Source organism: Bacillus rossius, chromosome 17 (genome assembly GCF_032445375.1).
Source record: "Bacillus rossius redtenbacheri isolate Brsri chromosome 17, Brsri_v3, whole genome shotgun sequence".
Classification (NCBI taxonomy): domain Eukaryota; kingdom Metazoa; phylum Arthropoda; class Insecta; order Phasmatodea; family Bacillidae; genus Bacillus; species Bacillus rossius.
Window position 1 is genome coordinate 37418273 of NC_086344.1, and position 24821 is coordinate 37443093.

General features: G+C 37.8%; 3 protein-coding genes across 3 annotated transcripts; 2 read left to right on the forward strand and 1 right to left on the reverse strand.

Annotated features, from left to right (window-relative positions):
- Positions 1–342: 342 nt before the first annotated feature.
- Positions 343–10908, forward strand: LOC134540731 (V-type proton ATPase subunit d). Its single transcript, XM_063383627.1, has 7 exons — positions 343–596; positions 694–865; positions 3281–3459; positions 4720–4877; positions 6221–6397; positions 8310–8387; positions 9601–10908. Exons 1-7 carry the CDS (start codon positions 476–478, stop codon positions 9760–9762), a joined length of 1047 nt encoding a protein of 348 aa, XP_063239697.1. The 5' UTR covers positions 343–475; the 3' UTR covers positions 9763–10908.
- Positions 10909–12189: 1281 nt separating this feature from the next.
- On the reverse strand, positions 12190–16393 carry LOC134540732 (probable tRNA(His) guanylyltransferase). The gene is made up of 2 exons (XM_063383629.1): positions 15773–16393; positions 12190–12877 (listed from the first exon to the last, which is right to left on the reverse strand). The coding sequence occupies exons 1-2, from the start codon at positions 16373–16375 to the stop codon at positions 12599–12601; spliced, it is 882 nt and encodes a 293-aa protein (XP_063239699.1). The 5' UTR covers positions 16376–16393; the 3' UTR covers positions 12190–12598.
- A 255-nt stretch (positions 16394–16648) lies between these two features.
- LOC134540734 (large ribosomal subunit protein uL15m) lies at positions 16649–24072 on the forward strand. The gene is made up of 5 exons (XM_063383631.1): positions 16649–16897; positions 17307–17461; positions 18465–18630; positions 20781–20940; positions 23396–24072. The coding sequence occupies exons 1-5, from the start codon at positions 16790–16792 to the stop codon at positions 23695–23697; spliced, it is 891 nt and encodes a 296-aa protein (XP_063239701.1). The 5' UTR covers positions 16649–16789; the 3' UTR covers positions 23698–24072.
- The last annotated feature ends 749 nt before the right edge of the window (positions 24073–24821 follow it).

Here is a 24821-nt window from a genome sequence, read left to right on the forward strand (position 1 = left end):
GAATTGCATCAAGAACCATTATCTTGTATATAGTCATTTTTATTAACTCTCCACCTCTCTAAGAATATAACTTTTACCTATGTTAAATGCTTTCTTAAGGTATATGAAGCATGCATTCACTCTATAATTTATTGCTAATACCATAACTCCTTCTCCCACATATAAACGATTGTTTGGCGTTTTTGCTAAACTGGACTAATGTTTGGATAACCATTTTATTTGATACTTCAGCTTTTAATTTTGAGCTTCTCGAATTATTAGAAAATGGGTAGAGAAAGTACAATTTTGAGTATAACGGAACATTTCTAATTATTCCACAAACTCATGGCTATTATATCCAGTAGTTTTGAAAGCCGTCATTTGGCATTGAGATACGTCACAGACCGTCATATGATCGAAAGTGGGCGAGTCTATCTAAAGGAAAACATTTTGTAGTTTTAGACCAAATCCGTTTAAAAAAACATTAATTCTAAAAATGATTGGATGTCTGTTTAATATTGATGCGGGGTACCTGGAAGGTTTATGTCGTGGATTCAAGTGTGGTATTTTGAAACAGGCAGATTATCTTAATCTAGTTCAGTGTGAAACATTGGAAGGTAAGATAATTATGTGGAACAGAAATATGGCTAGGACGTTTGAAGGTTTTTGTAATTTCCATCGTAAGATTATTGGCATTGTGGTTATGTTTTTCAGATTTGAAATTGCATTTACAAGGCACGGACTATGGAAACTTCTTGGCCAACGAACCCAGCCCACTTCAAGTGTCTGTCATAGATGATAAGTTAAGAGAAAAGTTGGTTATCGAGTTCCAGCACATGAGGCATCATGCAGTGGAGCCTCTTTCTACATTTTTGGATTACATTACGTAAGTTTGTAGTTGAGCATTGAAATATTGATAAAATATGGTTCCTATTTCCACTAATGGGGTGGCAACAGATAGGGATAACAGGGAAAAGTCAGGACATTAGAGTTAGTTTTTTAATTAATTTGAGTGTATTTGTGGCCATCCTTTTTAAGGAAATAAATCAAATGTTATTTTTGAGTACTACTAATGTTATTGTCTCTTTAGATTGCAGTTATTAATTCCTTCTGGATTTAAAATACTCAGTAGTGGGAAGGACAACAAATTGTAGGGGGAAGTATTTTAGAAATCAGAAAAAAGCAGTATAAATATTAAAACTTAAATTATTAAAATCACTGCAAGAAGTAAATGACAAGACATGCCAACAGTTACAAATCAGTTGTTATGGTTACAAAAATTCCTTCACTGTTATGCTTTTACAAATTGTTCTTCAGGAATTACGATTGAAAATGGGTTTCGGCAAATATTTTGAATTCTGTACATGTGAAGAACATATGTGCATTTAGTTTCAACCAATTATCTTCAGAATTAGTCAATCATCTGCTTTGTGCTAGTTTGCCCTTGTTTTGCGACTCTTCAAGCAGGAAAGGTGATCAGCCAGTGCAATGTGTGTGCCGTTTGCTTTTAATTGGCATGATAGTAATTTTCTGACAGGGAGTACATTTTAGTTTGTAACTATGAATTAATTAGGTAATGAAAAAGCTGCTGACTTACATAACCAAACCTTTCACTCTAGCCACCAATACTGAGACGTGCGAAATCAGCATATCAAAAGTTACACTCTAGGAAGTAAAAAATTTCCAGGTATTATTATTATTTTTGCATAAGCAAGTACTTTCCAGAAATTCCCCTTAATTTTTTTTTTACAGATAAACGACATTAAACATAAAACAAACTAATATTTAGAATCTTGGAGCTATGTTGAAGGGGAAGTGGAGAGCAAAAAAAAAATATATATAAAATTCAACGTTATTTATATTTGACTTACGCCTGCTAGGATCACTTACGACTGGTTTTCTTTATATTCAGCTTTTGTTCTCAACTTGTCTTGAGTATAGATAATAATTTTTACTTTATTTTCTGTACAATTATTTTAAATGCACATTGTATAATTTATAAAAAAAAATGTATTAAACGGATTGGTGTGTTTTATTGTAGTTTCATATAAACACATAACTATTATTTCCCTGCAACAGATGCAGTAAACGTGTACGACAATATGGCCACTTTTTGGAACTATGCTTCAGTGAAAAGAATTTTCTTATAAGGGACGTTGGTTCAATCCAGACACCCTGGGATCACTCAATATTACTTGCACCGAGTCATGTTCGTGTGGAGCCTGCTGTGTGATTGGAGATCTCGTTGCTAAGATTCTGTGGAGACTGATTTTATTTCCCTTCATTTGAATTGAACATCACAATACAGTCAAACCTCAGTAATACAAACCATAAGGGACCATATTTAAGTAACTTTGCAATAACTAGGTTTGTATCAACCATAGTATGTATTAAATTTAATCACATTTATTATATAATGTCTAAATAAAATTCAAATAAGGTAAAAAAATATTTAACAAAATCACTTAGCACTGTAACAGCTGTGCAATTTCTAGGGGGCTGTGAAAACACTTAGTATTAATGAAAGTTTTGTATTAACGTGGTTTTTATTAATGAGGTTTCATTGTATTCACAAATATTAAATATCTTTCTATTTTAATTTATCATTCAGTGTAACGGAGAAGTATAAAATGTAGGAAAAAAAATAAAAAAATACAATAAAAAATTTTGAAAATTTTCTTTATATAAGTAACAGATTATATACATTAATTAGTGTTATTTAATTTTTTTTAAATCATAATCACTTATTTGTTTAATATAATACCAAAATGTAAATGTTACAGAAAATAAATATAAATTTCTCAATGATTAATGTTAATTATTTTTCAATAATTTTATTCTGTGAAAAGTCTCTCGTGTGGATATCTATTAAGGATATCGCACACAATTTGGAGTACTTTTTCGTTGATGTGGTTGGTGGGAACCCAGTGGATCGGTCCCGAGAGAGATAGAGAGTGAGAGTGAGTGAGCGATAGAGTGTGAGAGAGAGATATAGAGAGTGTGAGTGAGAGATATAGAGAGTGTGAGAGAGATATAGAGAGTGTGAGAGAGAGAGATATAGAGTGAGAGAGAGATATAGAGTGTGAGAGAGATAGAGAGTAAGAGAGAGATAGAGAGTGAGAGAGAGATAGAGAGTGAGAGAGAGATAGTGAGTGAGAGAGATATAGAATGAGTGAGAGAGATATAGAATGAGTGAGAGAGATATAGAGTGAGAGAGAGATATAGAGAGTGAGAGAGATATAGAGAGTGAGTGAGAGAGAGTGAGAGATAGTGAGCGAGCGTGGGTGCCGCGGCTGCGCAGGTACAGCTACATGATAGACAACATCATCCTGCTGATCACGGGCACGCTGCACCAGCGCTCCATCTCGGAGCTGATCCCCAAGTGCCACCCGCTGGGCAGCTTCGAGCAGATGGAGGCCATCCACGTGGCGGCCACGCCCGCCGAGCTCTACAACGCCGTGCTCGTCGACACGCCCCTCGGTGAGCCGCCAGTTCCCCCGTCCGCACCGACACTCGCACCGCAACTGCTTCATCAAACTATGGAATTATTAAAAAAAAATTTTGACGTGAAAACGTCCAATAAATCAATGAACGCCGGCTGCACGCACGAAAAAGTGTCCCGTAACGCACATTGTCCCGTTACGCTGTGTCCCGTTACGCTCATTGTACGCCTGCGCCGCATCTATCTCTCTTCCACTCGATTGGAACAACCATCGATTTGACTTTTTCCGAGGCACATTAAAACTTGAAACACTCCCATTCGTTTCCTACTTTTCCTATCATCGTCCTATCCTTAAAGGAATAACACGGATTGGAAGAAGTTAAATAGCAAACATGTTTAAAAGTTATAGTTAAAATAATCTGTTTGTTAAAGTAATAAACATATTTGAATTAATGACTGCAAATGAAAGTAAATTTATGAATTAAATTGTAGATTTCATTTCACTCCTTCTTTGTATCCATACAAAATAGTGATAGTTCAATAAAAATGATTCAATTTTATTCATAAAAGTATGCAATCATTTCATCAATGTTTTATGTTTTGTTATGACGTCACGTTAAACTATTGTCCGTAAACCGAATTTACAGACAACCAATTTTTTATTATTAACTTCATGAACCCAATTCTTTTTTTAACGTTTACATGCCGTGAGAACCGGGAGAATATCATGATTGTCGTAATCATCATGCTTCAACACAGAGAATTAGAGAACTAGACATATGTGTGGCCACCTGGCGCAGCAAACACGGCGAACAATGTTTGCATAGCCTAGCTTTCCGTACGTTAAAAAAGAGCGTAAGAGGTGTTTTTACCTGGCCCTTGCAATTCAGAAAAATCGCCACTTCTGACCGGAGGTGCGTTCTCCGCTGGAATCAGGATGGGACAGCCCGTACTTTTAAGGAATTTGAACGGACTTGTTATTTTTTATTAGTACAGAGAAAGTTTTTAAATTAGCATTCTGCGTTTCTGCACAATCTGTGATCCGACACCTATGGAGCCGCTCTTGTTTAGGTTTTGTTCCGGGTGTATTCCTGGCCTTTGAACTTGACTGCCGTGTCGTATTTCTGCGCTGTCGATGTTTACATTTCGGTACGGTGTTTCTTGTTTTCTAGCAGGTTACATTTCACACTTTAACTCTCGATGTTCCAGTTGGAACTACGTTGATGTTGGATAGTCGGACCTTGTGCTGTGGTTGTGCGAGTCGCGACGCTGAGGGAGGGTGGCGCGCTGTCTTGCAGCCCCGTTCTTCGTGGACTGCATCAGCGAGCAGGATCTGGACGAGATGAACATCGAGATCATCCGTAACACCCTGTACAAGGCGTACCTCGAAGCATTCTACGCCTTCTGCAAGGAGCTGGGCGGGACCACGGCGGACGCCATGTGCGAAATACTGGCGGTGAGTGAGTGCGTGTGCGTACATGTGCATGTCTGTAGGCCTTGTCTGTGGGATGCTATATTACATAAGGGTGTTTATTTTATCTTCAATGTGTACATCCAAACTTGCACCTACCACAAACAGCGAATAAACGTATCCCGATTTTTGTTCTCATTTGGTTACCAAGAAATTAATCTTGGTATTCTCACTTCCGCAATCTTTTTCACCAAAGTGATAACATGTCGAAGATTGACATCACCCATTCCGAAATTATGCTTTAGAAGAAACAATTGTGAAAAGAATTTGTATATAATTTAGGGATGTATATTGAAATTATTAACTTGGCAATAATTATTTCTATATCCTAGCAACGCCCACGAGTACGTATGTGTGTTCTATAATATACCTGTAGATGTTTGCTTGTGATCGACCTCCACAGATGTGACCCTGTGGAAGAGGTTTTTGGATATAGCATTTCTGCTCGCAGCAAAACCTGAACCCTGTTAATCACAAGTAATTATTTTTATTAATTTTATTCTAGCCTGAAGCCAAATACTAGCTATCAATATGAAGGATAGGGAATGAGGAAGGTATTGTCAAGGAACTGCACTTAAATTCATCTGAAGTGGGGACATAAAAACCACTTTTGAAGGAAAACAGGCGGAGCAATTGAATAATTCTGCGACCTTCCAAATGCAAGCCGGACATGGCTCTGTGATTATCGACGCAAGGTAAACACAACAGGCAGGTTAAAATAAATTGTTTTGCAGTAAATATGTGCTAATAGTCGAGTATTAAATTGTGATATCAATACATAGTATAAAACAAAGTTACTTCCCGCTGTCTGTCCCTATGTATGCTTACATCTTTAAAACTACACAAAGGATTTTAATGCTTTTTTTTTTTAATAGATAGAGTGATTCAAGAGGAAGGTTTATATGTATAATACATGCATAATATAGTAGAGAAAAACATAATTTTAGAGGTTTTTAATGTGATGTTGTAAATACACATTTTTTTGCACTTACATTGCAAACGCTGGCTGAACCCTACGAGATAGATCATGTTGTTGATAATTATTGATTATATTTTGTTTTTAGTCGAACGAATAGTAAGTAAAATATTTTTTATTTAATTATCGAAAACCGTAGTTTAAGGTAAGGTATTTAAGTTCAAAAAAGTAACTGAATGGAATAGGTATCTTTTGTTGTTGATATTTGTTGATTATCTTTTGTTTTTAGTCTATACTAAGTATATTTAGTATCAGCATTGCACCCGTGCGAAGCCTGGGCGGGTCGCTAGTTTTTTTAACAAAATAAATTGAGGATGTGAAGGATTGTTCACGGGGTGTGTTTGTTGCCCAGTTCGAGGCGGACAGGCGAGCCATCATCATAACGATCAACTCGTTCGGCACGGAGCTGACGAAGGACGACCGGGCCAAGCTGTACCCGCGGGTGGGCAAGCTGCACCCCGACGGGTTGGCGGCCCTGGCGCGGGCCGACGACTACGAGCAGGTCAAGGCCGTGGCTGAGTACTACACCGTGAGTGCAACGGCTGTGGGGCAAAAACTATTTATGGCTTTACTATTATCAGAAAACCAGTGGTCCAGTTGCTACAGGTGCAAACAAGTTTTTTTCCTTATTATTATCGGGATGTCTACAAATAACAGATTAACCAATTGCTGGACTTTTTTAGAACATTATAATAAAAGTTTCATAATTTTTTTAAATACTTTTAGGATAATATTTTTTAATACAAAATGAGCAAATTTAAACATAATGTGAAATGTATCTACCATTCACAGGAACACTCCCATTATTATTTCAGAGATAATTTCTACTTGATTCAAGTGTACAGTCTCCAACTATTTACGTTTAATCTGAGAATATAAACTTTATAAAACACGACGCAGGTTATTTAAGGACTGTTTTGTGGCTTTGAACAGAATTGCTGTTTATTTCAGAACTTTCTTGTAACTTTCGTGACTACTCATTCAGTTTTGTTACTTTTTGTGACCTGTAGACACGCTGATTATTAAATAGCAATTAAATTGTAAAGTTACTTTTAAAAAAAAGATTGTAAAATCAGAATACAAATTAAAATTACAAATATAAATTGTAATGAAAATTAATCTCTTTACAAAACTCATGATTGTTATATTTTAGATATTGTTACATTTTATGATTTTTACATAAATTATAACTGAAAATAATTGCAAATTTATCAGTAGTATAGAATTTTGCAGATGCAGCTATCACCCAATTCAAATGAATTGACCCATACAATTGTGTAAAAACATTCCTATGGTCAAATGGACAAATAAGTACAGTAAAACCTCGTATTTACGTTCTCGTTATTTACGTTTTCCCGCAAATAACGTCATTTTATGTAGGTCCGTTTTATTGTACATTAACTTTCGTGTTGCATTTTCCCTGAAATTACACCGCTACGTAACCAAAAAACCCGGAATGTACGTTTCAAAACACGGTAAAAATGTAAATACTCGTCACGTTAGTCATAGATGTGAAAAGTTTGAAGTAGTTCGCCTATTGTCTGTAACCTTTCGTTTTGATGTATCGACAAGTTCTATGGTGCCTCTCCTCTACTAACGTTTTAATCTTTGCTGCCATAGAGAACTTTCGTAGCAGAACCACAAACGGTTTTATTTATGGTGTCATAGAGCACTCTCGTAGCAGAGCATAGTCCGAAGCGCTGAGCTATCGATACTACCGGAAAGCGCTCATACACAGTACGTATATTTAGTAGTGCTGCATTATGTACAGTACATATCTATGATGGCTTTCATTGTTTACATTAGTCAACGTCTGTTTTGGTTAGCACGTGTTTTTTTATCGTTCACAATATTATTTATGGCAAGAATTTGATTGAAGATGGATAGGTATAAAGTTCCACGAAATACTTTATCTATTGAAGATAAAATTAAAATTATTGAGAAGTTTGACAAGCATGTGGGTACCCGAGTGGTTTTGGCCAAGGAACTGAATATTCCTGTTAGTACTTTAATGTGTTGTAAACAACTATTGTTTGTCTTGTAGCACCAGTAAATGCTGATACATTTTTTTAAGCTAAAATTTAGCATTAACTGTCAATAAAAGTGCTTTCCCACAATTTACACTTTCCCGCAATTTACACTTTTTCCTTGGGGTTCCTTGAAAAGTGCAAATAAGGGGTTTTACTGTATAATAAATGAATAAATGCGTATTTGAATTCGTGCTCCGCCACTCTCTTTGCATCCTGCAGTCCGTCGTGTTTGCCATCGTGCTCGTGTAGTGCTGAAAGGTTGATTGTTGGGTGGTTTGATCTCGATGCCCAGCTGAGGCTACTTACGCCAAGAAGGTGCTTCACAGCGCCCAGACTCGCTAGAGACTGCTCGTTCTGCTGGTGACTTGAGGCAGTGTCGTGTAACAAACATGCGCACATTTCTTTCCCCAGGAGTACAGCGCCCTGTTCGAAGGTGCCGGCAGCAACCCCGAAGAGAAGACTTTGGAAGATAAGTTCTTCGAACATGAGGTATGCACTAAAGGGATTGGGTCAATCCATGTCAAATCAACACACCCATTTTACCTCACCCATCTCAGGTTTTGATGAAATTTTGCACAGATGTTACCTCCATACATACTACCGAAAATATAAAATTTTAGAATGATATATCCATCGGTTTTGAAAATATTGTGCTTTGTAAATTTTCGAAAAAACACTCACAATCGCACGATAGGCATATTTTAAAATTACCATAACTATTCTCCAAATTAAGTTAGAAAGGTGTCATTTTGCAGCATTTGGTATGGCCTTTCATGTGATATGTAACACAATAATGTCTAGAAAAAATAAATAAATTTCAAAATAATTTTTAAAATATAAATTTAAAATTTTGGAAAAAGTGCATTTTTAATTTTTTCCAAAAAAATTCTATAAAATTTTTTGTACAAATATTAAATTGTCTACAAAGTTTCAAAGTGGAGAGTTAATGGGTTCATAGTAAAATTAATTGGTAATTGTAACCATATTTATACTTTACTTTACCCAGTTATGATATTTAACCATTTTAACTATTTGAGGCTAGGACTTACTGTATGACTTCTGGTTCAAACCTAAATCCACGAGCACCAGTTCAATATCAGAGTGGATTTTTAACTCCTTTAATAGGGGGGGGGGGGGGGGGGGGTGTCACAAGACTTCCTACACCTCGGCAATACGGGACTTATTGACATAACAGTTGGGCTCTGAAAAAACCATCAAATTAATTTAACTAACACAGAGATGGTACAGAAATACAACGCAGTCAAGTTGTGTTAAGAATTTTTCAAAGTGGTTACAAGTTTGGATTTACTAACCAGGGAAATTTTTCCTTAAAAGTTTTGATTTTTATGTTAATCGTAGATCAGTGACAAAAATATTTAAACTGACGTCATCGCAAAAGTTTTAACTATGTGCTACAATGTTGCCACAGCTGGAACCCTGTTTGTAATTTTAAAGTTTCCAAAGCTTGATTGAATGAGTGAGGGCCGACATGTCGTCGACATTGGCGTCTTGTCTTTGAGGAACGACGAGATGAGAACGAAGCATTGACGGAGGACTGGGAGAAAGCTCTCGGTGGCAGTGTCTTCCCAACCAGGGATCGAACCTGAATCACCTCGGTGTGAGAGGCGAGTGATCCAACCACTCGGACTCGCTGGTGCGGTGTCCGCCACGCCACGCCACGCCGTGTGTTTCTCGCGCGCAGGTGCGGCTGAACGTGAACGCGTTCCTCCAGCAGTTCCACTTCGGCGTGTTCTACTCGTACCTGAAGCTGAAGGAGCAGGAGTGCCGCAACGTGGTGTGGATCGCCGAGTGCGTGGCGCAGAAGCACCGCACCAAGATCGACAACTACATCCCCATCTTCTAGTGCAGCCGCCCCGTAGTCGACGCCCCGCTCTGGGCCTGGTCCCCGCCTCTTGAGTCCCTGAACCTGAGAACACTACTACTCAGTAGACGACTTCACCTTTGTTCATAAAGAAATTAGCATTTTCAATCAACCAAGTTAATGGAAACTGCGGCTATCTCTGATAACACGGATAGCGTTAAGAAAACTGTCTTTGGTTTTCATTTGGCATAGTGGTATGTATCATTTTTTCAGGGTGATGTTTTTGCAGCTTTTCTTCAGTGTAGATTCTTTTGTGTCATGCCATGATTTGCCCAATAAGTAAATCGCACCTGTGAGGTCATTGATTTTTTTTTGGCTTTTGACAACCGTTAAGTAATTTTCTAGGTCTTCAAGCAAATGTTTTTACAGTCATTTTCCAGTAATGGCACGCTTTACTATAGTAAGTTTATGTTATTTGTACATTGTCTCTACGATGCACAGTTTTAGAGATACAGCATGATATTTAGGAACCTAACATTAGACTTCAAATTGTAATATTTTTTGGTTGTTATGAGAAGTAGTTGCGTGAAAATCTTCTGATGTTGTCAGTTCTCTGTACTTTCAAGTAGCATGGTTGTCTTCCTCTACGCACGTCAAACTTTCATATCAAAACATTTAATTATGTGGTTTATGTAATTTCTTCTGAAATGTAAAATTTTTATTATCTGTGCCATTAGTGTAATAAATTTTGATTTGATGATTTGTAGCTTGGGAGGGAATTTTTTTGGGTTCAAATTTTATCGGGAAAACTCCATTACGCTGCTTTCGCATTCAATTGAAGTCTTTAGTTCTGTGCAGCTTGCTGTAAGGAAGCGTCGAGAGTAAAGTGGGGACACGGGGCCCGTTACAGAGTTACTTGTTACGTTTCCATGTTGTAATGCTACATCATAGCGTGTTTGCAACACCACTTACCCCCGACATTCCAGTATTAGTCTATGTGGTGATGTTGCAAGTAAGATGGTGACAGGGGTAGCTTTAGTCATTTTTGTATATATGTATTATCTTAGCCGTGACTGTACAGAATAAGATTCCAACGTAATTTCTCTAACCAGGAGCAACGTAGTGGTGTGTGATTTGTTGTGTTGTACCAATAATTAATTTATATATAAAGGTGTTGTACATCATTAATTGTTTTGTAGTATCTTTATATGGTAAGTGAAACTGTACCCCTCATTAGTTGTTTTTTCATGTCAAATTTCAGCTTGATATTCTGCAGGAGTTTTATTTATTTTTATCTATGAATGTAAAAAAAAAAAAAAAAAAACATTTTTATGTGTGAAGAAAGCACCAAATATTTTTAACTTCATTTAAATGCCAGTTAGCTAAGTTTTCCCTTCATACAGAAGTGCCTTACAGAAAACCCACTCTTATTTTATACAATTTCTCCAATAATTTCTATCCAACCGAACATTTTTTTTTTCCTTGTCTCATCAATCCTCCTTGCAAGATACATAAAATATATTAACCTACAAGTACTTACTCAAACACATTTCAGCCACACACACATCAAACTGACCATAAAATCTTTCCTGGCACAATAAACAGTCTGCTCCCGTTATTTCCATCACCGCCAAGCTAACAACACTACTAGTCTGTAATATTAAACCACTGTAATTGATAAAACTTTGAAACATGCATTATTGTGGCGAGGCGAATTAAGTATTGACATTGGATCATGCTACAGATCATTAGACCACTACACCATTTATTCATTGTCACATTTGCATTAAGTTAAATGATATGAGTTTTAAAGTACACAAGCATTTGTGATTAAACTACAGACCGGTGTTTAAGGAACACTATGATTAAAAATAACTTACCAAGTTTGGTAATGAATATATTGTCATTACCTCCGTTTCTTCTCCCAGGTTTTTAAGAAAATTTTTAATTCTCTGTCTCTGGGAACTGACTTTCTGGTAAATTTTTTTTTATCATTAATGTGTACATCCAAATTTGTACGGAACCACATACTGCAAATAAACTTTTCCCCGTATTTTTTTTCCCTCCTTTATCGTTTGATTACCCAGATATTAATCTTACTTTCTCACTTCCGCAATATTTTCACCAGTGATTGCGTATTGGAGATTGACATCACCTATTCAAAAATTATACTTCAGAGTAGAAACAGACTTCAAACCTGTGACAAGCATTTGTCATACTTTAATGTATAATTTAAGAATATTATCAAATTATCAAATATAATTTCTACGTTCCAGCAAGCAGTCAAAGTAACCTCATAATAATCTACAGTTAGCCTGCCAAAAACATTGTTTGTCATCCAGCGTTGAATATTCTAATCGCTAGAAGAAAGCAAAATGTTGAATTAAGATTGAGTTCCTAATTAAGACTAGTTATACAGCCTTTTAAACTGGAATACAATTATGTAAATACAGTAAATAAAACAAGATCTTTATCAACAATTTTTTTTTTATCATTCTTGGGCTCTGCAACGATAAAGTATAAATATGTGACTGTTTCCGTAGTAATTTTTTTTTTGAAATCTAATTGCATGACTAAATTACAGATTTGGGCATTGTAGTGTACATCAAAGATAAATTATTCACTTTGCACATCTTCAAGAATTTGTTCTGCAGAAAAAATTAAGATATTTATTTAATTTATATTGTTACATATTTACAGACAGCAGAGGGCCAAAATGGCAGACCATACATTGATGCAAGTAATTACAAAGATAGAAGCAAATACTAATATACTGAACATCTATACAGTAAATGAGAGATATCTGACTCGGCAGCTGTCTCTGCAGACGTGATGCACTACCTGTAGTGAGAGGTAGCTGGCACGAGGACGCCAGGGGCTACGTCTCGGCCAGGCGCGCCAGGTCGCCCGCGTCGCACGGCCCCGGCGCCCCGAGGGCCAGCACCTCGCTGTGCCGCGCCCAGAAGGAGTCCCCGATCAGGTCCGCGTGGAAGGGCACGACCACCTGGCGCGGGCCGTAGCCGTCGCCGGCCGCCTTGCGCAGCAGCGCGGTGCCCTTGCGGAACACGGCGGGCTCGTCGTTGTAGTTCACCCCGAACTCCGAGAACAGCAGCTCGTTCTTGTCGGCCGCGACGGTCCCTCGCAGCCGCAGCTCGGCCTGCCGACACCACGGGGGGCATTGGCATTGGCGTAGCTGTGTCCATAATGTTGGGGGGACAAATAATGATTTTGATGTCACGCAAACCCATTCCCCCTCCTAAGACGGGGGGGTCCGGGGGTCCTCCACCAGAAAATTTTGATTTTAAAAGTGATAAATAGCGCTTTTTAAGCAGTTTTTGTATCTAACCATTGGATACATTGATGTTAAAATTATTATTGTTTCCTTAAGATAAAATTTGATGAGTGAAGAAATTACAAATAAAGTTGGGCAGAATAATATTATAAAATAAAAATATCACGGTCTAGAAAGTTGGGGAGGGACAGTCCCCTACATCCAAAAAGTTTAGGGGGACACGTCCCCCCCCCCCCCCCCCCCCCCCCCGGTTACTACGCCCCTGACGACGTGGACGTGTGTGCACAGTCGAGGCTTCAGAAGGAAACTGCGCAATGCCAGACTGGCCTGTTGTTTGCGAAGCACGATGAATAAGCTCGAGAATGGTTGGGTAGTTGTTCTTCCAGATTTTTTTTTTCTTTTCAAGCCGGATTTTTAGGTGTTAAATCACCTGATACAGGTTCCTGAAAGCACTCGTGGTTACTGCCCAAACCTCACAACTGCCCTATTCTGTGCTAGAAGCTAAAGTGAGTGTCTCACTTATCCCACCCCTGACTGGGCGGGCCCCTTAAGCACAACCTCATTGTGAGTGAAGTTGCACAGTGGTAAAGACATTGGACCTGCATTCCCGAGCACCCGGGTTTTAAATCCTGTTGTATCCATCGCGATCTAGTTTTCCTGCGGTATCCCACCTAGAGCACTCCAGGCAAGGTCTTGGATGATGCAGTCCCCAGAGTGTGTGTAGTAATGCATCTTCAATGACCTCGCTGTTGATAATACATTAGACGGTAAAGGTTTAGTATCGTGTATCCAAGTTTATCCCTTGATGTAACAACGAATTATGATTGTATTATCAGCTCAAATAAAAATCGGATGATGTATTTTATTTTCCTTCCTAACATTGTTTGTATGTATAATTTTTGTTATGTCCAGGATCTTTAGACGTACATACTAAATTAAAACAGCAAGCACCATGTACCACAGATTCATGCCAACAGGATCATTGGATAATCTTAGATATGTGACATGGATCCGTTACCAACTGGACTATAATAAAATAAGAATGCTGGGGCAGTTGGGACAGAGACCATATAATTACAGAAAATGTCCACAAAAAAAAACTGTCCACCTGTCTCACCATGCGGCTTTACTCGTCACGTCATATTGTACAGTCTCAACACAACTATGTGGTACAAACAGAGCAGTAGCTTTACCTGTAATATACAAAAAGCATTTTAACTCTCCCTGATCTTCATGCAAGGCTTCTATATTGTCATTTGTTATTTATTTGCTCCTAATGATCGGGTAGATTAAATTTTCATTTCAGCTTATGTTTCTTCCATGTGTAAAAATCATTTGATGTAGACAGGTTTACTCTGAAGATCCCGAATGAATGTCTGTTATCTATGGGGTGACGAGTTTAGAATGGAGCATTCTTAGTCACTGTTGATGAGGGGAAAGAGAAAAAAACGGGAAACAAATCGGCTCATGGCAACTAATGTCGTGTTTCCCACTTATGGAATCCAGATGTGTTGGTATCAGAGCAGACTATAAGTCGGCAGCAAAGACAAGTTAGGCATCAGGGTGACGTAAAGTCATGTTACATGTGGTTACAAAAGCTTGAGGCAGTGAAGCTTTGAAGAATTATATGAGGTGAGCTGGGCATTGTGAACAAAGCATCCACAATTTTTATCATTTCAGCGATGCCACATTTCGGGCTTAACTTTGAGCTTAACTTTTCAGGTCACAGAACAAACTAATTGCACAAAAGAAAGTACTTGCACTATTGGATAACTGCAGGAGATGAGTGCATGACAATAAAATGGTCTATGATTCAAAATATAATTTTTTTTAAGAAGAATGATCTGAGCAAAGTCCACCTTATTGGGAAAAACTAAACAAAATTTTGTGTTATAAACTTTCCTGGAAATTAACAAAAAATATATATAAATGCCATTTAGGGCTACTTTTTTATTCTTGCTTCCAAAACCTCACTAGATTAAAAAAAAAACTTAATATCCAGCATCTTTTGACGTACTAAATTAAAACAGCAGGCAACATGTAGCACAGGCTTGACGTATAGAGGATCATGCCATTAGGATCAAGAAATGAACTTGGATACGTGATATGGAATTATTACAACAAAAAAAATTGTACTGTAAATATTATCTGTGCATTATCACATAACATTTTTAAGGTTTCCAACGAATACTGTTCGCAATTACTGTATTTCTTCCATCTCTCAGGGTAAACTCATGCATTAAAAAAATAATCTTAAAACTCAACTAAGCCCCACCCTTCTTGTTCTGAATGAATTAACTGGGTAAGAGGAAAGAAGTGAAGATTAAATGCCCACACAATGATCCCTGCCTAGTGACCGAGGTAAGGGTGCGTGGAACAGCGAGGTGGGTAACGGGTATGCGTAGCAGAAGGGAAGGGCAAGGGGTATAAAACGTGAGATAAGGGAGTTGGGGAGTGAAGCGTTACAGGGAAGGATGAGGGTGGAAAGAACTGGGAACAAGGGTGTACAGAGGTGAGTATCGAGAACATAGAGATCACAGAAGGAAGCTCCAGGGGGAGTTGGGGGGGGGGGGGGCGCACACCTTCCTAATGAGGACAGGGAGGAAATGGAATAGTCTGGAGGAAGGACTGCTGGGAGTGAGAGATGCAAGGGATCTGAGGAGACGTCTAAAGAGGGAAGAGACAGAGAGAAAAGGGAGGGCTCATTACCACCAGGTGAAAGCCCAATTGCGAGTGTAACAAATCAATAAATATTCATACCTGAGTAGTAGTAAGGCCCTTTTTAAGAACAAGCGCCCAGAATGCTGTGTTGTACAAATTGTTAATGTGTAAATCAGCTTGTCTCCAGCTGAGATAATCCCTGAGAGTTTCATTGGTTGGATACAACACAGCTCGAGCATCGAAGGCAGGTGGGTACTTTAACTGCACGGCTTCAAAATACTGTCTCCAATAGAAAACAAATGCAGACGTAAACAAACTGTTCACTGTTGAAACCAACTTCGAAGAACGCCTATTGTACATGTTAGTGTCTTTCTTCCAAACAAAACTGTATTCGTCACTTTGTCCGAAAGCTAGGCAGATGTCTCTGAATTCTTTCATGACAACTGAAGCAGCGTGGTTCATTAGTTTCAAAGCACGTTCATCGTTCGGTTTGACGAATTCATGTGTATCTGCAAACTTGTGAAAGCACTTGCCGTCTAATCTAACCACGATCCAACACCCTGGCAAACATTTGTCACCTAATTCAAAACCTTTTACGTACTCGAATTTACTTTTTGCCATCTTCTGTCGTATTTGTCGTATATTTATAACAAATCTACATAACCTAACACGAGGTCCCAGGAGCGCGTGAAACTGACACATTTCGAAGGCATTCCGTTCAAGCTGGCTAACGCTATAAAACTGAAATTAAAGTATTGAAATGAGAAGCTGCAATTTAAAAAAAAATATATAGCAGAAATCTTATTAATTCATTCAAAGTATTAAAAAACCCCTTACTTAAAGTATTAATTGCAGAAATTCAGACTAATAATTGAAATTATAAAAATTCTAACATTCATTTTTCCTTACCACCTTTATTATCTAACACTTTCGGAATGAAGACATTTATGTCTTTCTTCTTTGGATGACTCTTTGCTTATTCGTTACGATCTCTATATTTTATGTTTATTTTGTTTTGCTAATCATTTTGGTGATGTCTGCTAATAAGTAGTTATACATGTTTTTATTATACTTACTGTGTAAAATTAATAGTTTTACATAAAGAACAACTATAAAATGGGTTCCTCAACGAGAAACGGAGTTGACAAAGCTCTGGAAATGCTGAGATATCTTCCTCGCGTTTGCTTAGCAAACGTAAAAAATAACCCCGGAGCCAGTAAAAAGGTGTTGTAATTTTTACTATTAATGTACGATTACGCATGGCTGAAAAAGTCTCGCATACACATTGTTTTTAATTCAGTCGCTCTGGTTTTGCTCAAGTAAAAAAGATTAACCTGGTTTAAAAAAAAAAGCTAACTATTAAATGAATAATGAACATTTTAAGAGAGAATTTCAGAGGCAGTTTTAAAAACAGTTGTTAAGAAAAGAAACAACAGACAGCGTTAGCATTATGTAATTATTTGTAGCCTACCTGACTAGCTACTTTTATAACTTTCTTACGTAATGCTAGTACAAGCTAGTTTCTATATGCTTTGAAATGCAAATGTGTGTTTCCACAGTCTTTAACAATAAGTTGCCACGAAGGTGATGAAGCTGTGTTGGGAAGTGACGGCACGGACGGCCCGTGTTGCAGAGGCTGCGCGGCCGGGCGCAGTACGGGGGCGACAAGCACGGAGCCGGCAACAAGGGGTCTGGCCAGAGGCAGAACTACATGCGGCTGGGCTACGAGACCGGCAACACCCCTTTCTACCTGCGCTTCTCCCGCGAGTGGTACTACAAGGGACACCAGTGAGTAGACCCGGGTCCTCTTTCCACCGCCTCGGATGGAGCCGTCCTGATTTGGGTTTTTAGTTGGCTTCTCACAGTTCCCCCCCCCCCCCCCCCCCATAAAAAAATTTTTGACGTGACAACCTCTAATAAATCGATGAACGCCTGCTGCACGCACGAAAAAGTGTCCCACTACGGATGTGTCCTGTTTGCTCATTGTACGCATGCGTGGCATCTCTCTTCCACTCGATTGTAATAACCATCGATTTGACTTTTCAATCATATTTCCGTCGTTTGAATTATTAATATTATGTAATTTAACGATCGTCCACCGATTTTCAGCACAATCGGTACGGTTATTTAAAAGTAATGTTGAATATTCAAATACTTTTTGAACCAACAATGGTGTTTAACAGTTACACATAATAATTCCAATTACACCCGGGATCTTTTGCACAATGTTTTAAAAAATATTGTAACACATTATAAATAAGTTTGGTGTATTTGGGATGCGTATTTGTTATAAAATTGTGTTATAAAAACAAAATAATAATATTATTCCCCTACCGTGAACAAAATCTTTATAACTATATATATAACATCTGAAATGTCCATTTTTAAGTATGGCCTTGTGGCCGCGTGGTTATAACCGCTGACTTTGAATCTAAAGATTATCGGTACGAATCCCGGCAACTGCAAAGTTTTTTTTGTACTTGTAAAAATAAATACGGCACACGCAACATTTCAAAAGAAATAAATATATTTGAATTAATGAATGCAAATAAATGTAAGTTTATTAATTAAATTGTACATTTCATTTCACTCCTTTGTATCCATATAAAATAGTGATAATTCAATAAAAATGATTCAATATTATTCATAAAAGTATGCAATCATTTCATCAATGTATTGTTATGACGTTGTCACGTTAAACTATCGTCCGTAAACCGACTTTACAGACAACCAATTTTTTTTTAGTTTGATTGTACGAGAGGTTGCGAACCATTTCTTCCCTTGTTCGCAGTTTGAGACGTCAGTACCCGCCGCTGTCGTTGCTGCAGCTTCAGAAGATGATCGACACGGATCGCCTGGACCCGTCCGAGCCGATCGACCTGTCCATCATCTGCAACACTGGCCTGTACTCCATCGACCCGGCGCAGAGGCACTTCGGGGTGCACCTCACGGACGAGGTACCTCGCCGGGGCGCGGGGACCTGTTGTACCCTTCGCAAACACCTGAATCTACGCAGGGCGTTTCAAATTTGGTATTACAGTTGAAACTGCATCAGTGTTTGACACGACCGTGGTCTTATACCAGATCGGAGACCTTTAGTTGTTTTTTTTAATTGAATATGAGTGAAAAGGTTAGAGAGTGTAATAATGGTTAGGGGCCCTTACTATGACCGACATATTAGAAATACACTTAAGTGGGTATCTTTACAAATTTTTTTTTTGTCGACATTGGTAGTGGCTGTAATTGATGCAAGGGAAATATAGGAAAATAATTTTTCCATAAAAAAAAAATAGTAGTAACTTTTTGCATATTTCTGACAAATTTTTTTTATGTTTTGTACGCGTGACAAAAGATAACCTGCTCGGCATTAAGATTTTTATTCCAGGCAAAAGTAAAAGTTGCGAGTGATTGGTGCATATGTACAGGTTATTTGTGAAACTTCAGTAGCATGTAACAAGATTGTACCAGCTTATGACTTGTAGTTTTTGTGGGTAAATATTTACTTGGGCGGTATTTCCGAAAAAAAAATGTTAAAAATCCGAAAATACCTTTTTTTAATGCTCTTCAACTTCCTCTTTTCATTAAAAGCGGCGGAGATTAGAAATTCCAAATACTTTAGGAGATATCGAATTTTTAAATTTCTTCATATGTAGTTGAGCGGTATTTGTGAAAAAAAATGTTAAAAATCCGAAAATACCTTTATTATATGCTCTTCAACTTCCTCTTTTCATTAAAAGCGGCGGAGATTAGAAATTCCAAATACTTTAGGAGATATGGAATTTTTAAATTTCAGCACAAAACCAGCGCATTCCTGTGGCGTGCGTGCACCATTGTTTCTTGTTTACGTACGAGTATCTATTTTTTTTATTGGATAATGATGTCACGTGATTGTTCGTGATAGGCCAGAATTCAAATGAACTAATACGTGATTATTTAGTTCAATTATTGTTTAAAACAGTGTTTAATTACCGCCTGCAACTTAGGTGAGTTTTTAACGTTTCTAATTTTAAAGTCTTATTTGTTATTTTGATATTGTTGCGCAAGTAATAAGTAACAAAAAAATTTACGTGAGTTGTTACTGTACATCCTTTGTTACGGGTTTGTTAGGTAAGGTCAGTTACATTATAAATAATTTAAGACTAAAGAATAATTAAAATTAATTCACATTATTTTTAATATCACCTTAGTTTGAAAGTATTTATAATGTAACTGACCTGACCTAATCGACCATTTTAGTTTACTGTTCACCCTCTGTCCGGGTTTGTTTGGTCAGGTCAGTTACATTATAAATATTTTAAAACTAAACTAAACAGCCATTAAAATTAATTCACAAAATAATTTTTAATGTCGGCTTAGTTTGAAAGTATTAATAATGTAACTGACCTGACCTAATCAACCATTTTATTAATTACGCATTCACAATTCACGTATTCACGAACACACAGCAAAATAACAAAAATGGCGCCGCTCGAATGGTTCCACAGGTCTTGTATTGCAAAATTAAAAAATTCGATATCTCCTAAAGTATTTGGAATTTCTTATCTCTGCCGCTTTTAATGAAAAGAGGAAGTTGAAGAGCATATGATAAAGGTAATTTCGGATTTTTAACATTTTTTTTTTGCAAATACCGCTCAACTACATATGATGAAATTTAAAAATTCGATATCTATTAAAGTATTTGGAATTTCTTACCTCCGCCACTTTTAATGAAAAGAGGAAGTTGAAGAGCATAAAATAAAGGTATTTTCGGATTTTTAACATTTTTTTTTCGGAAATACCGCCCAAGTAAATATTTACCTTTTTGTGGAATATGCCCCAGCGCAGAGGCAGGTTAAGTCAGATGGTGTATTTAGAGCATGGTGTTGCTATAAGACGGCGTGTGCAACTGGTCCAGCTGTGGATGGTGGAGGCAGAATGTGTTTTTTTTTCTTTCGGCAATTCGCAAAAGTTGGTAAATTATTAAGTAAGATGTGTCAGGGAAATTGGGAATTTCAGTCATGGGAAAGTTGACACGAGTGTGCATCAAGTAGGATGCTGTGGTTTGTGGAGCCATCAAGTGGGATAACACCCGTGCGCTGCGAGACCGGTGTGTGGGGTGTGCCCCCAGGGAGCAGACGTCTTCAGGGCGAAGGTGAACATCGAGGTGCAGTGGGCGTCGGAGCCGGTGATCGCGGCCGTGGAGAGGAACGGGGGAGTCATCACGACGTGCTACTACGACCCGCACAGCTTGTGGGCCGTCGTCAACCCGGAGAAGTTCTTCAAGAAAGGTAAGGGTTCAGCGGCGAGCGTCGCCGGATCACGCGACTTCCGCGCGGCACGCGTCCGTAACTCTGGGCGGGTCGTTCGTGCTCACCCGTGAACGTACTGCGCACCACATGAAATAAATTTATCACTGCTGTCAGGGGCGTAGCCAGGGGGGAGGTTTTAGGGGTTCAAACACCCCCCCCCCCCCCCTTAACACCAAATCTTTAATTATTTTCTTATTCATCACTACAAATTTCATATTAAAATTAATAAAATTTTTACTATTACAATATTTAAATTTAAGTACCGAAAACTGCTAAAATAGCACTATTTTACACCTTAAAATCCAAATTTTCCCCGGGTGAGGACCCCCCGGACCCCCCGCTTTAATACGAAGGGGAGGGGGGGCCATGCTTCTTAACACCCCCCATACACAAATCCTGGCTACGCCACTGACAGCTGTCAAAGTTTCCTGTTGTGCTTGAGACTGTGTGGCAGTTTGTAAACACCTTGTTTCCACTCTCTCCGCCCGCACAACCACACGTGGTCCAGAAGTCGACATTACACATCCTTTCCCTGTGGTGCACAGCGTACGTCATCTGTGACCTATTATAAATATTTATTTAATAAAATTAATTGTGAGTTTTAAGAGACTTGGGTTTTTTTTTCTAGTATTTTAATATGCGAATAATATTTAATAAATAAACCAACATCACATTTATCTTTAAAAAAATTATTAAAATAATATTTTTTTAAGTGGTTTCATTGATTGCTTAAAAAAAAAAAAAAAAAACGAAAAGGGCTTTAATGTGGAATATTTTTCTGAAAATGGCCCCTGCATTCTCTTGCCCAATCGGGTGAGGGAATGCGCATGTGAGATGTTTTGTCCGTACATATTTATTCATTTATTTATTTATTTAGTTAGTTTTTGATCTGCAGATCCCATATGGAGGTAAGGATTCCGGGATATAGAACAAGTCAATTAATACAAATATAATAAATATATACTATACATATATACAAACATACTGTACGACCACAAAAACTATATATTACAGAGTACTTTTACATTCCAATAGTAAGGGAGAGAAAAAAAAAACATGGGTACATAAGAAATGGTATAAACTCAAGTTTAAGGCTCAGCGAAGCGTGTAAGAGTTGAGCTGTTGTCTCGAATATGTGTGCCTGCTACGCAAGGAATTGTATGGCATCTTGGAATGTGGAATGCCTGTGTTTCTACTTTAGTTGTGTGCACGCTAACCATACGTTGTGAATTCAGCTCGAGTGATTTGACGTGAGCTGGTGTTACCAAACATCTTCCACACATTACTAAACAAAAACCAAGGCTTGATGACTTGCCGTCACTAGCAGTTGTAGTCATTTTAACTTATTCACATTATCATTCTAATCAGGTTTTATGTTTGTACAGAAAATGTCACTGTCTTGTGTGGCATCAGTTGTTTTTGGATTGCTCAGTTACGTATTCCCAGTTGACAAAGCTATAGATAACTTTTTAAAACTTTGGCCAATCCAGTTTTTTTCCTGTTAAAAATGTTTAAATAAGGTTTGTGCACAAGAACACAAAATTTAATTTGAATTAGGCCAGACTTTGAAAGTGCTAACAACTTCATCGGCCCACGTTGCAATGCTGTTGCATGGAGCAGGTGTGTTAGTGGTGCACCAATATCATCATACAGATTGGTTTACTGAACGTACCTACCAATTTTATAGTTTAATCTTGAACGCATTTTTTTTTTTTACTATTGATGATTTTAGTTTGGACCCTCAAGTATATTCAAAATACTCTTTGGGATTAAAATTCGAGAAAATTGGGATCTGACTAATTACTACTATGAAGTTTTTTTAAAATTATATTTTGTGATTAACTCATTGACTTTCCCTTGTAATTACATTGAAGTTCATGCACTTTGCCCGTTAGTATGGACGAGATTATACGGTGATTTGCAGTTAAGCCTAAATAACACCAAAAAAGCTTGTCAGCTACACCATATAACACCAAAATGTAAGTTAACACACTATAACACTATAAGCAAAAAAAAATCATGACATTAATCAGCATATTTAATCAAAACAATCCAGAATGCGAAAAAAATCTTTTGGTTAATGAATGAATATAAATTATTTCGCATGGAGTTAGTACCAAAATGTATGTATTAGAAATTTTTTTTTTGCAAGCGTTATTTGTATTTAAGATTTACAATACGTCACTGGAAACATTTAATAAACACACATATATTTGTTTCTTTATTTTTATTGTTCCCCAGTAGTTAGGCTTGATTATTACAAATGCTTATATTGCCAAAGTGCATCGTGCATCAGTCAACATGACAAAAGTTTTGGTGACGTGTGTGTCGTATTTGTGGAGAATTGCGCTATCTGTACGAATGAACAGAGTTGGTAAGAAACGCTGTAGTCTGTTGTTCGAGGAAGGAAAGTGAAACGGGCGCGGGGTTCCAGGCGAGCCCATCCCGCGCCGCATGCCGCCGCCCGCCGACGCGGCCGACTACTACACCAGCGCGGAGCACCGCGGCTACCTGGCCGACCCCGAGCGGGTGTCCTGGGAGCGCCTGGTGCTGGCCCAGAAGTACGGCTACCGCCTGCCCCGCCTGGAGGACGACCCCCGGTACGAGATGCTGTCCCGGCGCAAGGACCCCCGCCAGGTGTTCCTGGGGCTGGAGCCCGGCTGGGTGGTCAGCCTCCGGGACCGGAGCGTCCTCAAGCCCAGGGAGCCGCGCGTCGTCGACTTCTACCGGTCCTGAGGCTCCCGCGTTGCGTTAGTAGGCGCGATGGCAAGGAAACATACACGCGTCTCAGGTGCCGTTTCAAAACTTAACTCGCGCCGGAATAGGCAGTCGTACCTTCAATGAGAAATCTTGTCCGGAAGCCTGTGCATTCAGAACGACGGAAAATTCAATGTGTAATTCTTTAATGAATATGTAGTTAAAGAACTTCAGATGGAATAATATATCAAAACACTTCTGTTAAAGATTGTTTCCAGAATTGCAAAAGGTCCCGTATTCTTTTTGAATGAATTTAAAAAAAAAAAAGTATTGCACTGTACTTGTGGAATATGGTTTGATATGTAAACCATGATAAAGTTAAATACATTCAAATTAAAAGCATTAAACTTAAAATCAAATAGTTCTTTTATTTCTGTTCAGAAGTTTCATGTAGAAATAGTTTGTAGAAGAATCCAGAGCATTTGAATTTATCACAAGGGGAAGAATTAAAAAAATAATAATATCCATTTTATGTGTACTATGAGCGTTTGAATTTATCACAAGGGGATGAATTAAAAAAAACATAATATCCATTTTATGTGCACTATGAAATCCGTTCCGATTTATTGTAAAACCTTAAATTATTATCTACAACTTTCCTCTGAAATAATTTTTTATACCTACAACCATTACTGCTTGGGCTAGAATAAACAGGGGTTTGATAAAAAAATTCATAACTCCCTTAGTAGGCACACTATAAAACAGATTCATATTGTTAGTAAATGTAATAAATATTATCTAAAACTTCACTCTGTAACAATTTTTGATAATATATAATATACCATAACTGCAAGGGGTTTAAAAAACCTGGAGGGGGAAATAATAAAATAAATTAAACTTCCTTACTGTGTACACCTTCGAAACCATTCTTATTTTTATTAAACTTTTTTTTAATTTTGTCTAAAACTTTTGTCTGAAGTAAATTTTTATATAACAAAACATTACTACAAGGGATGGAAATAAGGGTTGAAAAACAAAGGTCATTACCTTCAAATCCGTTATAATTCATTGTAAAGATCCTAAACTTTATTTAAAACCTTTGGTTGAAACTATTTTGATGAAACAAACTCGTAGAGTAAAAAACAGGGATTGAAATTTTAAAA